Source organism: Salmo salar, chromosome 14, assembly GCF_965601325.2.
Source record: "Salmo salar chromosome 14, fSalSal1, whole genome shotgun sequence".
NCBI classification, from domain to species: domain Eukaryota; kingdom Metazoa; phylum Chordata; class Actinopteri; order Salmoniformes; family Salmonidae; genus Salmo; species Salmo salar.
In genome coordinates, this window is record NC_138304.1 from 29709651 (window position 1) to 29726154 (window position 16504).

General features: G+C 42.3%; 1 protein-coding gene across 3 annotated transcripts in view; it reads right to left on the reverse strand.

The window, feature by feature from the left end:
* Positions 1-599: 599 nt before the first annotated feature.
* LOC106569189 (apoptosis regulator Bcl-2) overlaps positions 600-16504 on the reverse strand; it is a 49820-nt gene continuing 33915 nt past the window's right edge. The window contains exon 3 of one of the 3 annotated variants that reach the window (XM_014140280.3): positions 600-4506. In XM_014140280.3, coding sequence (XP_013995755.1) covers positions 4053-4506 — 454 coding nt within the window. In that variant the 3' untranslated portion in view covers positions 600-4052. Of the gene's footprint in view, positions 4507-12875; positions 13057-16504 lie in introns of those variants that run through there. The other 2 variants (XM_014140281.3, XM_014140283.3) reach the window with 2 other exon arrangements.

Sequence of the window (16504 nt, forward strand, 5' to 3'; positions counted from 1 at the left end):
AGCACACATCCCTGGCCTTTGAAGACAAGTCTGATATGAATGAGGAGGAAAGAGGGTGTAAAAACCAGACCTCGGGGTATTTGGTTTTTACACGTTGCATTTATCTGCAGTCGGAGAGGGCGAGGGCTGAGAAACTGCGTTTCAGGGGGGGGGCTTTGATGTCTTGTGGGGTGCAGCTGCTGTTCCTCTGCAGAGCTCATTAGAATAGGAGGCTGCGTATCTCATACAGCCATGTCAAGCCAGCCACCCGTATGGACTGACTAGACAGCAGCACACAGCCACACAGATGCGGAAAAGCACTATGATCACACTTCTCATAAAGGTCTCTCTCTCTCTTTCCCTCCCTCTCTCTCTCTTTCCCTCCCAATCCCCCTCTCTGTCATTCTCTCGATGTAGTAGTACACAGACAGGGTGGATGACATATTTGAGATCAATATTGGTGTCCATTATTTTTCCATAAACACAATATAACACAACCCAATCTTAAATATGAATGATTGTCTTTTGAGCAGAACATTGGTTCACGTGCTGTAGATCACCACCCAAAACAATACCAAACCGCATGCCGAAAACAGACATCACAGACTGCAAACTCATACTGCAGGAAAGATGTGGTTTATTGGGAACAGCATGATCCCATCTAGCTTATTGTGATACATACATAGCATAAACAATGGTAGCACATTTGATTTGACCTCTTAAGTGCCACAGGTTGAGAACTGTATTTACAACACTATAACCATGGTGTGATGTAGGCTACATTCATTTAATCACAATCACAGAAGGGAACATGAGAATGACTTTATACTTCAAATGATTCCTCCTCACATACAAACCTTTACACATTTTATTTAGCAACAAGTCAGTTAGTGACTTCTTATCTTATTATTATACTACTATTATACTCCTTATTATTAAACTCCTGCAAAAAAAAATGTCATACTAATTTCTGTTTCATATGTACATATCACTTGAGGGTTTATCATGAGTAGGGAGATTCACCTCTGTTATAATAGAAAAAAAATGGTGCCCTTGGTTATGATGATAGAATCTAGCAGGTCAAAAGCACAAGATGTGGAGACTTTTCTGCCACTACATAAGCTTGAGAAGGAATTCATTACTATGTTAACAATTACCACACATACATGTATATCAATAAAGCACCGGTTAACAGGTCCAGTTGGATGCATTCGGGTGCTACGGTATCTACTGAAATGTTCTGAACAACACCAAGCAGGCTAATATCTACTGTCTCCCAAATAGCACCCTATTCCTGACATAGTGCACTACTTTACTATGGAGCCCTTTGGTCCCTGCTCAAAAGTAGTGCACTATAAAGGGAATAGGTTGCCAGACATTGTCTTTACAACAACCCTTCCTGCAAAATCTCACTCCGACAATATTTAAAAGAAGTGAAAGTGAATTGGCATGTGTTTATCTCTTCATGCTACATCTTACGAACACAATGTTACTTACAGGTTCACTTTGGTTTACAGCTTTCTATAACAATACTGTATCTGTGTGGCAGTTTGAAGCTGTGAGTTAAGTTAAATCAGGACTATACAGTACAGCAGCGTTAAGCCAATATTAACACATTAACATGTCTTACACAGAAATGTTACTCTACTGTTGATTCAATACCAGCCCCAAATAGTGTATTGTTACAGTGTGGTTCCATTAATAAAATGAAAGATACGATTTCTCAAGACATTTGAGTGTCTCCATGAGCTTAACTTTTCATTTCATCTATGATTTAAATATCTGTGTTCTGGTACCTCTCAATAAATAAAAAATCATTAGTTGGTATGTGTAACATCTAACATAAATATGGGTATACATAGGGAATACTCATTCTATGAAAACTTCAGACGACATAAGTTTTGTGTTGATAAAAGAAGACCGAAACAAAAAGAGAGATTTTTGGTGAGAGAAATCATTGCGATGAGTTAACAACATGCTCTCTACACATACTTATCTACATTAACGTGTGTGAAAGAGAGAGCAAAATAGTAAATATTATGGATAGTAAGCCTTTCCAAGAAGGTTATGTCATCTCCAACACTAGACAAACACCTAAAGTATTCTGGGAAATGATTGTTTACTCTAAAGAGATGATGTGATCTGTGCCATTGCAGCGACAGACTCGCAGCAAGGGGGCTCAAATATATCAGTTACTGGGAATACAATGGACACCACTTCAAAACAGTAGACAGTCTTTGTGTCCAATAGGGATTCTTCTTGCTGGGTATCCCATGTTGGAGTCTGCTACGGTTTGAGAAACTGAGAGAGGTGCACATTGGGAGGTCCTCCTAAATGTGGAATCAACCATTAGCGTAGGCTGTGGGGGGGTATGTGGGGCCTCTTTGTCCCCTAGATCAGAGCCCAGCAGCAGCTGGAGGACATGTTCTGGGAGATTTGGCAGTTTGGTTCAGTCCCCTTTCAGCGGTGGATTGGCTTGGGTGGGTGAGACCTTGAGTTCTGGTCAGACATATGGGCAGAGGGGGAGACAGACACCAAGAGAGAGAGAGATTGAGAAAGGGAGACAGAGCGAGAGAGAGAGAGAGAAAGGGAGACAGAGAGAGAGAGAGAGAGAGAGAGAGAGAGAGAGAGAGAGAGAGAAAAAGAGAGGCAGTGCGAGTACAAGAAATGCATTTCAGAGACATCTGACGAGGAGGAAGTGACGTGAGGCCAAACAGAACCATGCCAGACCATTCAAGGACACAGTTCTTCCTCCAAGTGAGACATCTTAGAACAGGCTGTAGAAGAGCCTCTAGCATCTGGAGAGGGAGGCTCACTGTCACTGAACCTTTGGAATGAATCCACATCTTATGTTTGACCCCAACACCTTTATCTCTTTTTGTCTGTATCCACATTTCTGCCCATTCTATGACTTTCGCTCACTCTTTTTGTCTCTCACACATTCTCTTTCTCTGTATCTACCTCTATCCCTCAATCCCCCTCTGATCTCGACTAAGCCAGAAACCCAGCTAGGTGGAATAATATTTTTCACTTTCTGTCAGTAACATCTGATCAAACAGGGGTTTGGGCTGCCAAAAGCTCTAACTAACCTGCTGTTCACGCCTTCAATACCTCCCTCTCTCCTCTTTTCAATACCTCCCTCTATTCTCTCTTCAATACCTCCCTCTCTCCTCTTTTCAATACCTCCCTCTCTCCTCTCTTCAATACCTCCCTCTATCCTCTCTTCAATACCTCCCTCTCTCCTCTTTTCAATACCTCCCTCTATTCTCTCTTCAATACCTCCCTCTCTCCTCTTTTCAATACCTCCCTCTATTCTCTCTTCAATACCTCCCTCTCTCCTCTCTTCAATACCTCCCTCTATCCTCTCTTTAATACCTCCCTCTATTCTCTCTTCAATACCTCCCTCTATCCTCTCTTTAATACCTCCCTCTATTCTCTCTTTAATACCTCCCTCTATGCTCTCTTTAATACCTCCCTCTATCCTCTCTTTAATACCTCCCTCGATCTTTCTCTTATTACATTTCATATGGGTCAAATGCAAAAAAGTGATTCTACTGCATTGTCCAACAGATCTCTTTAAGATCTCTGCAGAGCAAGTTGCGTCTGTGGCGCCTAGAAGACGTGTTGTCAGAGCTTGTGGTTGTAACTAACGGTTCTGTGTTCAGAGTTGAGTGATGCTCCTGGTATCCTGGTATATTGCAGTGTAGAAGCGGTGGGTGGACAGACACACCGTGCTGGTTAGTAGCGAGCTCCTTCCATTATACATTCAGAGCAGCTGTTGTGTGGAGGAAGTCCTTTGAAGGCGGGTTGAAGGGAGTCCCCATAGCAGAACCTTTAGAAAAACAATTTTTGGTTCCAGGTAGAACCCTTTTGGGTTCCATGTAGAATCCTTTCCACAGAGGGTTCTACATGGAACACCAAAGGGTTCTACCTGAAACCAAAAAGGGTTCTCCTATGGGGACAGCCGAGGAACCATTTTGGAACCCTTTTTCTAAGAGTGTCTATGCTTTCTTTTGCCTCACCGACACATGCTACACAAGTCTACACGAGCACACAAAGGTTTCATGCTACAACTAGTACTCAAGCAGGCAGAACAAAAACGACACCAACCCTCCCTTCATCTCGTCTCTTTTCAAGCCAAACTTTTTGTGATTACAGTTAAATGGCACGACTTTCATGACATATTCTCTTCTGTGTGGGCAGTGACTCCATTTCCTGCTGTTGTTTGATTTGTGTCTGTTTTTTAAGTGAGGAAGAGGGAGGTTTTTTCGAGAAAGGGGAGAGAAGCTTTGAAGACAGGCAGGTTGGGGATCTTGGAGGGGGCCTTTGAAAAGAGAAAGGAGTGAGAGCGGGAGGGAGAAGAAAAAGAAAGAGAGAGGGGGGGGGACTCCTTCACTTCTGTGTAAGGTAAGCTCCGATGGTAAGGCTTGCAGCCCCCAGTGCAGCCAGGCCAAAGACAGTCTTGATGGACGGCCACGAACAGAACACGGAGTCCCTCTGTCTGTCATAGAGCTCAACAAAGGCCTCCTGAAAGATAGACAGTGAGAGAGGCAGAGTTAAAGAGACTGAACAGAATCTTAAGCACTTAGAAATGTGTAACATATTGTACGAATTTGAATTCGTAACATATCATACGAATTGCAGGAAACATTATAAAAAATTTGCAAGACGTAACATATCATACAAAATGAATGCTATTGTACACAATTGTGCACAATATTCGGGGACCCGTTTTGGCTTGTGAGCACAACTTTCAAAACTACTGGCGACATTATACAAAACCTTTATAATGCAACTTTAATACAAGCAGTGTGTGTATTCCCGTGTTCAAAGCTTGCTGGGGGGTCTCCTTTGGAAGTGCCTGCAGATCTAAATGCCCTTGGCCACCATCCAACTGCTGTGTTATTACATGCATGCAGGAAGCCGGATCCATTTCAAACCAGCGCCCCTCACACCCCTTGTGCCTACCCCTTCATAAACACCACACACGCATGAACGAACGCACACACACCCTGGGATACTCATGGAAACAACCCAAGACAAACACTCCACATGAAAACATACACTCTCAAACCCATGTCATGTGATACACTACTTCCTATTGATGTATTGATGGGAGCTACAGTATACTGTATGTCAGGGATCATCAACTAGATTCAGCCGCAGGCCGATTTTTTTCTTGAGCGGAAGGTCGGGGGGCCAGAACATAATTACAAATGATTTGTAGACTGCAAAGAGACCACAAGAAGCCCAAACAGATATAATGTTTGGCTCAAACACAATCATTTCAAATCTTGCTTACATTTGTGTACGATCACGTGTCTCTCTATTATGTGTTGGAATACTTGGGGAGATATTTCTTAAATGAATATAAATTGGAGCTGATTTCCTGGTGTTTTTACAGTCTTATGTCCAACAATGAATAAAAAAAATGTTTTAAACGGTTTTAATTTTTATGCTCAGAAAACCTCGGGGGCCAAATAAAACCACCCGCGGGCCAAATTCGGCCCGCAAGCCACCAGTTGGGGTCATTAATATATTAATGGCAAACACCATATAGCAGCTGTGATTCTCCATATACAGTGAGCGCCAAACGTATTGGGACAGTAACAAATGTTTTGTTGTTTTGGCTCTGTACTCCAGCACTTTGTATTTGAAATGATACGATGACTATGAGGTTAAAATGCAAACTGTCAGCTTTAATATGAGGGTATTTTCAGTCATATCGGATGTTCTGTTTTGAAATTACTGCACTTTTTGTACATAGTTCCCCCATTTTAGGGGACCGAAAGTATTAGTACAAATTCACTTGTAAGTGTATTAAAGTAGAGTAGTCAAAAGTGTAGTATTTGGTCCCATATTCCTAGCATGCAATGACTACATCAAGCTTGTGTCTCTACAAACTTGTTGGATGCATTTGCAGTTTGTTTTGCCTCTGTAACTTTGTCACTCATCATTATTCATGATTCATTCAGGATTATCCATAATCATGGTAGCATCCACATTCATGTTGAAGTGTTTAGAAACATATTCTATTCTTATTTACAATAAAAGTAACTCCAAAATGACACAATACATTACTTACCATTCATTTCTATTGGGAACAAAATACATCTGAAACACATGTAATCACCGTGTGCTAGGAATATGGGACCAAATATTAAACTTTTGACTACTTTAATGCACATATAAGTGAATTTGTCCCAATACTTTTGGTCCCCTAAAATGGGGGGACTATGCACAGAAAGTGTTCCCCCGATATGGATGAAAATACCCTAAAATTAAACCTGACAGTTTGCACTTTCACCTCATAGTCATTGTATAATTTAAAATCCAAAGTGCTGGAGTACAGAGCCAAAACAACAACACGTGTCACTGTCTAAATACTTCTGGAGCGCACTGTAGATGCTCCATGGTCCTACAACAGTCTGTTAAGGGTGCAACTGCTTCTCCATAATCTCAGTCAATACAGCCTTTTATAAAAGGATCACATATTGTATGTCCTTTTCATGTACGGTATGATATTCACCCTGGCTTAATGTATTTATGACCCATGTGCTGTATGAGGAAATCAAGACGTCCGTTTATAAGCCTTCAGGCCTTGACAGTGGAAACAGCTGTACAGGAAGCTACAGTACAAAGATCCCCCCCTGAAAACCCCATTAATGGTTGCTGTTGATTGTTCTGTATCAAACTGGTCAATGTGGGAAGGAGTGCACCATTGGCTATAAGAGGGGTGTGAGGGTTGAGGGATCAGGACACATGATTGTGTAGCCTTTTCCTCAGTGCTGAAGGAGGCCCCGTTGCTCAAACCCCTGCCCTACAGTAAATCCCTAACCCTAGACTGGTAATACATTGTCGTTACAGCAGTAGGACTAACCCTAACCGAGACTGTCTCAACACTGACAATCATATAAGATAATAAACAATTCATTTGAGATGCAATGGATTATAGGTACAAAACACACACCCCTCACCTCAGTAGTGGAGTACTGTTATGGCTGGTAACCTGATTATGGGTGAACTCAATTCAATTAAATTCTACTTTATTAGTCCCCTGGGGGCCAAGTCTACTTCAGCCTGTCTTGATTAGATCAAGGCTACATTTACCTACATGAATTATGTTATCTACTATTTGTAAAGCAACACAAATATATGTTTCTTTTAAATTTGCCCTTGAGAGAGAAACTGGGGCATCTTCTTTGAAGAGTCACACTGTTAGCAAATATTCCCAGTAAAGCAACGCAAAGCCTCACAGGATGACTAAAAAAGGCAATCTGTTTCAAACGGCTACAGAGAAGTATTTCCTGACTCCCTCCTCTCCCTCTCCTTTCCTGTAGCGTTCCTGGGGCCAGAGGCCATTGACACAGTCAGGAGAAAGATCAGATCAGCATTTTCTTCACTTTAGGCCATCGGGTATCGAAACAAACAACCATTCCTAGTCAGACACCATTCACTTAACCAACAGACATTTATCCTATTGTTAGCGTTGTTATAATTCTTTTTTTAATTTTTTTTTGCTGAAATGAGTTTAATTGAAAAGTATAGAATTAAATGCAAAAATTACCAATTGAAAAGGCATGTACTGTAGGTCATTCAACACACTGAAATTTCCCCCTCTCCCCCTCCCTGATAATACCCACCCATCAACACACACCCTTCCATCCCTCTCCCTTCATACTATAAGGCAGTTTTCAGGTATTAATTGGTGTGCGGGTACCTCAGTCAGACCTCCAACTGTGAGGAATGTGTTCACAGTAAGGCTCCTCTGGCAAAAACACAGGTTGGCTGATACTCTCTTTTCCCACCCACCCACCAAAGGAAAAACAGTTTGCTGAGACAACTACACAGACCTGCTACTGGATGCTTCTACCAGCTGGTGCATGACACCTTACTGACCATAGTATGATACAGCTACAGTAGGTACATGATTCAATGCCAGAGAATAGGCAAAGAGACAATGTGCATCATGTTTGAGCAACCCAAAATGCAATGTCAATGGAATTGTGCAGCCAGTCAAAATAATTAAAGTGGAACTAACAGCCTTTTCGCAAACATTAAATCTTATTCAAATCTGTTCTTATACACTCCCAGGAAGAAAATGATACTTTTTGAAAAATGTTCTGACAAGCCAGCACTTAGATATGGTAATTTTCACATTTTCATAAATTCTTAGAATGTTTGGGAATGACGTATCCTAAGGCATTTGTTGAAATTCTACAGCAATATAGAGTGGGAAAGCGGCCGTGCATTTGAACAATTCATTGACACTGCAGTAAATAAAACCTAATAAATACATCTCTCGTCCAGGCCCGGCGTCTACGCAGACCGGTGCGCTATAGCCAATCAAAGCTACAGAAATCCTTTATGCAAAGAAGCCATTTGCCACACGGGCCTGCCATCATTCACTTTGAACTGGACTGTGTGGAGCAACAGCACAACTTAGAACATTACAACGCATTCGCCATAAGCCACAAAATACACCTGAATGGATTTCTGCAAATCAGTGCATTCAGAAAGTACTCAGGCCTCTTCCCTTTTTCCACATTTTGTTACGTTACAGCCTTATTCTAAAATCGGGTTAAATAAATAAAAATACTCATCAATCTATACACAATACCCCATAATGACAAAGTGAAAACAGGTTTTTAGAAATGTTTGCAAATGTGTTAAAAATACAAAACAGTAATACCTTATTTACATAAGTATTCAGACCCTTTCTTATGAGACTCGCAATTGATCTCAGGTGCATCCTGTTTCCATTGATCATCCTTGAGAGGTTTCTACAACTTGATTGGAGTCCACCTGTGGTAAATTAATTTGATTGAACATGATTTGGAAAGACACACACCTGTCTATATAAAGTCCCACAGATGACAGTGCATGTCAGAGCAAAAACCAAGCCATGAGGTCAAAGGAATTGTCCATAGAGATCTGAGACAGGATTGTGTCGAGGCACAGATCTGGGGAAGGGTACCAGTATTGAAAGTCCCGAAGAACACAGTGGCCTCCATCATTCTTAAATGGAAGATGTTTGGAACCACCAAAACTCTTCCTAGAGCTGGCCTCCTGGCCAAACTGAGCAATCGGAGGAGAAGGGACTTGGTCAGGGAGATGACCAAGAACCCGATGGTCACTCTGACAGAGCTCCAGAGTTACTCTGTGGAGATGGGAGAATCTTCCAGGAGGACAACCATCTCTGCAGCACTCCACCAATCAAGCCTTTATGCTAGAGTGGCCAGACGGAAGCCACTCCTCAGTAAAAGGCACATGACAGCCCGCTTGGAATTTGCCAAAAGTCACCTAAAGACTCTCAGACCATGAGAAACAAGATTCTCTGGTCTGATGCAACCAAGATTGAACTCTTTGGCCTGAATGCCAAGCGTCACGTCTGGAGGAAACCTGGCACCACCCCTACAGTGAAGCATGGTGGTGGCAGTATCATGCTGTGTCGATGTTTTTAGCGGCAGGGACTGAGAGACGCTCAGGACCTCAGACTGGGGTGAAGGTTTACCTTCCAACAGGGCAATGACCCTAAGCACACAGCCAAGACAACGCAGGAGCGGCTTCGGGACAAGTCTCTGATGTCCTTGAGTGGCACAGCCAGAGCCCAGACTTGAACTCGATCGAACATCTCTGGAGAGACCTGAAAATAGCTGTGCAGCGACACTCCCCATCCAACCTGACAGAGCTTGAGAGGATCTGCAGAGAAGAATGGGAGAAACTCCCCAAATACATGTGAGCCAAGCTTTTAGCATCATACCCAAGAAGACTCGAGGCTGTAATCACTGCCAAAGGTGCTTCAACAAAGTACAGAGTAAAGGATCTGAATACTTATGTAAATGTAATATCAGTTAATTGTTTTATATACATTAAAAAAAATGTTTTTTGCTTTGTCATTATGGGGTATAGATTGATGAGGGGAAAAACGATTTAATCAATTTTAGAATAAGGCTGTAACGTAACAAAATGTGGAATAAGTCTCTGTGTCTGAATACTTTCCGAATGCACTGTAAAATGAACAGAGTAGCAGCAGCGTATGTGAAGTGTGAAAGTGTATGTGTGGTGTCAATATGCATGTGTGTATTTTGTGTGTGTGAGCGTATTCAGTGTGTGTTTGTGTGTTGGAGTGTCAGTGTAGTATGTGTGAGTGTGTATTTTGTGTGTGTTTGTGTGTTAGAGTGTCAGTGTAGTATGCGTGAGTGTGTATTTTGTGTGTGTTTGTGTGTTGGAGTGTCAGTGTAGTATGCGTGAGTGTGTATTTTGTGTGTGTTTGTGTGTTGGAGTGTCAGTGTAGTATGCGTGAGTGTGTATTTTGTGTGTGTTTGTGTGTTGGAGTGTCAGTGTAGTATGCGTGAGTGTGTATTTTGTGTGTGTTTGTGTGTTGGAGTGTCAGTGTAGTATGCGTGAGTGTGTATTTTGTGTGTGTTTGTGTGTTGGAGTGTCAGTGTAGTATGTGTGAGTGTGTATTTTGTGTGTGTTTGTGTGTTAGAGTGTCAGTGTAGTATGCGTGAGTGTGTATTTTGTGTGTGTTTGTGTGTTGGAGTGTCAGTGTAGTATGCGTGAGTGTGTATTTTGTGTGTGTTTGTGTGTTGGAGTGTCAGTGTAGTATGCGTGAGTGTGTATTTTGTGTGTGTTTGTGTGTTGGAGTGTCAGTGTAGTATGCGTGAGTGTGTATTTTGTGTGTGTTTGTGTGTTGGAGTGTCAGTGTAGTATGCGTGAGTGTGTATTTTGTGTATGTTTGTGTGTTGGAGTGTCAGTGTAGTATGCGTGAGTGTGTATTTTGTGTGTGTTTGTGTGTTGGAGTGTCAGTGTAGTATGCGTGAGTGTGTATTTTGTGTGTGTTTGTGTGTTGGAGTGTCAGTGTAGTATGCGTGAGTGTGTATTTTGTGTGTGTTTGTGTGTTGGAGTGTCAGTGTAGTATGCGTGAGTGTGTATTTTGTGTGTGTTTGTGTGTTGGAGTGTCAGTGTAGTATGCGTGAGTGTGTATTTTGTGTGTGTTTGTGTGTTGGAGTGTCAGTGTAGTATGCGTGAGTGTGTATTTTGTGTGTGTTTGTGTGTTGGAGTGTCAGTGTAGTATGCGTGAGTGTGTATTTTGTGTGTGTTTGTGTGTTGGAGTGTCAGTGTAGTATGTGTGAGTGTGTATTTTGTGTGTGTTTGTGTGTTGGAGTGTCAGTGTAGTATGTGTGAGTGTGTATTTTGTGTGTGTTTGTGTGTTGGAGTGTCAGTGTAGTATGTGTGAGTGTGTATTTTGTGTGTGTTTGTGTGTTGGAGTGTCAGTGTAGTATGTGTGAGTGTGTATTTTGTGTGTGTTTGTGTGTTGGAGTGTCAGTGTAGTATGTGTGAGTGTGTGCGTAGAGCCAGTTAGTGCAACGGAGTCGGTGCAAAACAATTAAGATAAATAAATAAATAATTAAGGGGGCGAATGTACATTTTCCAGCTAGGCATTTGATTAACTGTTCAGCAGTTTTATGGCTTGGGGGTAGAAGGTGTTCAGGTGCCTTTTCGTCACTGACTTGGCGCTCCAGTACCGCTTGCCGTGCGCTAGCAGAGAGAACAGTCTATGGGCCTTCCTCTGACACTGCCTGGTGTAGAGGTCCTGGATGGCAGGAAGCTTAGCCCCAGTGATGTACTGGGCCGTACACACTACCCTCTGTAGTGTCTTGAGGTCGGATGCCAGGCACTTGACATACCAAGCCATTATGTAGCCAGTCAAGATGCTCTCAATGGTGCAGCTGTAGAACTTTTTGAGGATCTGAGGGCCCATGGCAGATCTTTCCAGCCTCCTGAAGCAGAAGAGGCGTTGTCGTGCCCTCTTCACGACTGTGTTGGTGTGTTTGGACCATGATAGGTCCTTAGTGATGTGGACACAGAGGACCTTGAAGCTCTCAACCCGCTCCACTTCAGCCCCGTCGATTTGAATGGGGGCTAGTTTGTCTTGAGGAAGAGGTTGTTCTCCTGGCACCACACTACCAGGTCTCTGACCTCCTCCCTATAGGCTGTCTCATCGTTGTCGGTGATCAGGCCTACCACCTTCATGTAGTCGCCAAACTTAATGATGGTATTGGAGTCGTGCGCGGCCATGCAGTCGTGGGAAAATAAATTGCCTAACTCTCCAACTTTATTTGGAATGAAAAGATCTCAAGAGTCAAATTTTATGTTTTACACGTACCTTATAAAGCTGGGCCGCACAACTGCATTCACTTAAACAATGGACAGCAGACTGGCCTTGTGGTTGGAAGAGTATTGAAACAATAACTGTAATAACCTATGATTTAAAATATATTCACTACTTTGGGTCCAAGGCTTTAAAGAAAAAAAGACAATCCAATGATTTAATTCAATTCAATTCGTATTTGGGAAAATGTACATAAATTCATGAAATGGAAGAAACCCCTTTTTGGAACAACCCCACATGACCTCCAAATCAAATCAAATCAAAGTTTATTTGTCACATGCGCCGAATACAACAGGTGTAGACCTTACAGTGAAATGCTTACTTACAGGCTCTAACCAATAGTGCAAAAAAGGTATTAGGTGAACAATAAGTAAGTAAAGAAATAAAACAACAGTAAAATGGCAATACTTTTAAGTCCAGGTTCCAAAGTGGCATCATGAATTTTGAGCATATGTGCTATGATGCTCTCTACTGTCATTCAATCAATCACAAGAAAAATGTGGGTTATCCAAGACCAATTTCTTTTAAGTTCTTACAACTATGAAATCGTATTAAATCGCTTCAACAAAATGTGGATTAACCCGAAGCATTTAGCATTGAAAAAAATGCTGAAAGAAGCTGCAACACCAAATAAGTTGATGTCCAGGTTATATCAAGTTGAATCTCTACCTGATAGCTCAGAATATCAGAACTCAGGAAATGACCCAGATGCAGACAGCTAGAGTCACAGATGTTTATTGACCCAAACAGGGGGCAGGCAAAATACAGGTCAAAGGCAGGCAGAGGTCTGTAATCCAGGGCAGAGTCCATAAGGTACAGAACAGCAGGCACGCTCGGGGTCAGGACAGGTTCGTAAACTTGTCAGGGCAGGTCAGGTAGAATGGTCAGAACCAGGTAAACTAGGAAGCAGAACATGAGAAATCAGGGAGTTGGGAAAACACGCTGGTAAGACCTGACAAGACAAGACGAACTGGCAACAGACAAACAGAGAACACATGTATAAATACACAGTGGATAATGAGGAAGATGGGCGACACCTGGAGGGGGTGGAGACAAGCACAAAGACAGGTGAAACAGATCAGGGTGTGACACAGAACCTATAAAGAAAAAATGGGAAACAGATCTCAAGGAAGAAATGTATTGGTCACATATACAGTACCAGTCAAAAGTTTGGACACACCTACTCTCTTTGCTTATTTGAGCTGTTCTTGCCATAATATGGACTTAGTCTTTTACAAAATAGGACTATCTTCTGTATACCACCCCTACCTTGTCACAACACAACTGATTGGCTCAAACACATTAAGGAAAGAAATTCTACAAATGAACTTTTAACAAGGCACACATGTTAATTGAAATGCATTCCAGGTGACTACCTGATGAAGCTAGTTGAGAGAATGCCAAGAGTATGCAAAGCTGTCATCAAGGCAAAAGGTGGCTACTTTGAAGAATCTCAAATATAAAATATATTTTCACTTGTTTAACACTTTTTTGGTTACTACATGATTCCATATGTGTTATTTCATAGTTTTGATGTCTTCACTATTATTCTACAATGTAGAAAATAGTCCAAATAAAGAAAAACCCTGGAATGAGTAGGTGTGTCCAAACTTTTAAATGGTACTGTATGTGAAAATGTTCATATTTTCTCCTACAACCTTATCAAGATAATCCATAGGATTTACTACACTCCTGAAAGAATGCATGTAAGGCACCCAGAAATGTGATATCGCTGTTGGAGATGCAAAAAACCACATAAAGGAACCGTATTACGTATGATGTGGTCCTTTGACAAACTGACACCTTTTTGGGATAATGTCTGTGCTATCATATCCTTGTGTATAGGAATTTATATCCATCCATCTCCACAACTATGTATGTTGGGAAAAGTAAATATTGGTGACCAAAGAAAGTTTTGCAACCTAGGTGTAATTGCTGCAAAAACAAAGATAACTATCGATTGAAAAGCATCATGCTCACCTTCAATGACGAACTGGAGGGCTGAACTATGTAGTTATATTCCATTAGATTGAGTTTTTTAAAGCTGGGCAGAGAAGGGACATGTTTGATAAGGTCTGGTAGTTTTATATTGACCATCTTGAGGATTGTGACATTTCCATGTGAGGGGGATTTGATGTATGTATGTGTATTGAAAGGGGAAGCTACTGTGTATTTTTGTGTGTTCGTGGACAGGTGTGGGCTGGTTGTGGCGTGTATCAATTGTGGTAGTTGTGTTGTTTTTGTGTTGTGTTGTTTCAGTTTATTTCTGTTTCATTTTTGCTTTGTTGTTTGTACTTATATTAAAAAAATAATAATTCAAAGAGAGTTATTATATATTCCGGTCCTATTCAATGAATGTTTTGTATGCGACAACTGGGTCGACATTCCATTTGGAAAAGCCCAGAAGGGTGAAGTGTGTAATAACTTCGGACAGGGAGCACCAGGGGTTGAGAGGAAACAGAGGGTCAGTCAGGTGGATATCATAAGACCATGGTCTGGTACTGTATCATGCTCTAGTTCTCTAGTTCAGCTCCCAGACACCAGTTAGGATAACATGTGACTACTGTTGAAAAAAAAACAACTAGAGGTTAGTCTCTCTCTCTCCCTGTCCCCCCCTCCCTCTCTCCTTCTCTCTCTCTCGCTCCCTCCCTCTCTCCCTCTCACCCTTCCTCCCTCCCCTTTGCCAAATGCAAGGTCCGAGGAGACAGGGAAGTGGCCTTTAGCTTACGCTGAGATAGTGAAATATCATTACGCTATCCACAATAACAAAAACAAGACAAGTAGTTTACCCTTCACCAAGAGCATCTTCTAACTTCAGTAGGTGATTGGCTAGGGAATCAGTCCAAGGTTACAGTCTTTCAGCGCTGAAGTTCACCAAGAGCGCTTTGTTGATCGACACTTTTTAAAAGGTCAGTAGGAGTCACACGGGTGCCAAGAATCTAACAAAAATCTAGCCCAACCTTATATCAGGCCCAGTAAATCTGTTTTGCTTTATATTTATGACAACATTCACATTGCCTGTCTTCTCTTGACCTCTGGTTTACTTTTCTCACCAGCAGGACTGTCTTCCCTGACCTCTGGTTTACTTTTCTCACTAGCAGGGCTATCTTCCCTGACCTCTGGTTTACTTTTCTCACCAGCAGGACTGTCTTCCCTGACCTCTGGTTTACTTTTCTCACCAGCAGGACTGTCTTCCCTGACCTCTGGTTTACTTTTCTCACTAGCAGGGCTGTCTTCCCTGACCTCTGGTTTACTTTTCTCACCAGCAGGACTGTCTTCTCTTGACCTCTGGTTTACTTTTCTCACCAGCAGGACTGTCTTCTCTTGACCTCTGGTTTACTTTTCTCACCAGCAGGACTGTCTTCCCTGACCTCTGGTTTACTTTTATCACTAGCAGGACTGTCTTCTCTTGACCTCTGGTTTACTTTTCTCACCAGCAGGACTGTCTTCCCTGACCTCTGGTTTACTTTTATCACTAGCAGGGCTGTCTTCCCTGACCTCTGGTTTACTTTTCTCACCAGCAGCACTGTCTTCTCTTGACCTCTGGTTTACTTTTCTCACCAGCAGGACTGTCTTCTCTTGACCTCTGGTTTACTTTTCTCACCAGCAGGACTGTCTTCCCTGACCTCTGGTTTACTTTTATCACTAGCAGGGCTGTCTTCCCTGACCTCTGGTTTACTTTTCTCACCAGCAGGACTGTCTTCTCTTGACCTCTGGTTTACTTTTCTCACCAGCAGGACTGTCTTCCCTGACCTCTGGTTTACTTTTATCACTAGCAGGACTGTCTTCTCTTGACCTCTGGTTTACTTTTCTCACCAGCAGGACTGTCTTCCCTGACCTCTGGTTTACTTTTATCACTAGCAGGGCTGTCTTCCCTGACCTCTGGTTTACTTTTCTCACCAGCAGCACTGTCTTCTCTTGACCTCTGGTTTACTTTTCTCACCAGCAGGACTGTCTTCTCTTGACCTCTGGTTTACTTTTCTCACCAGCAGGACTGTCTTCCCTGACCTCTGGTTTACTTTTCTCACCAGCAGGACTGTCTTCTCTTGACCTCTGGTTTACTTTTCTCACTAGCAGGACTGTCTTCTCCTGACCTCTGGTTTACTTTTCTCACCAGCAGGACTGTCTTCTCCTGACCTCTGGTTTACTTTTCTCACTAGCAGGACTGTCTTCTCCTGACCTCTGGTTTACTTTTCTCACCAGCAGGACTGTCTTCTCTTGACCTCTGGTTTACTTTTCTCACTAGCAGGGCTGTCTTCCCTGACCTCTGATTTACTTTTCTCACCAGCAGCACTGTCTTCTCCTGACCTCTGGTTTACTTTTCTCACCAGCAGGACTGTCTTCTCT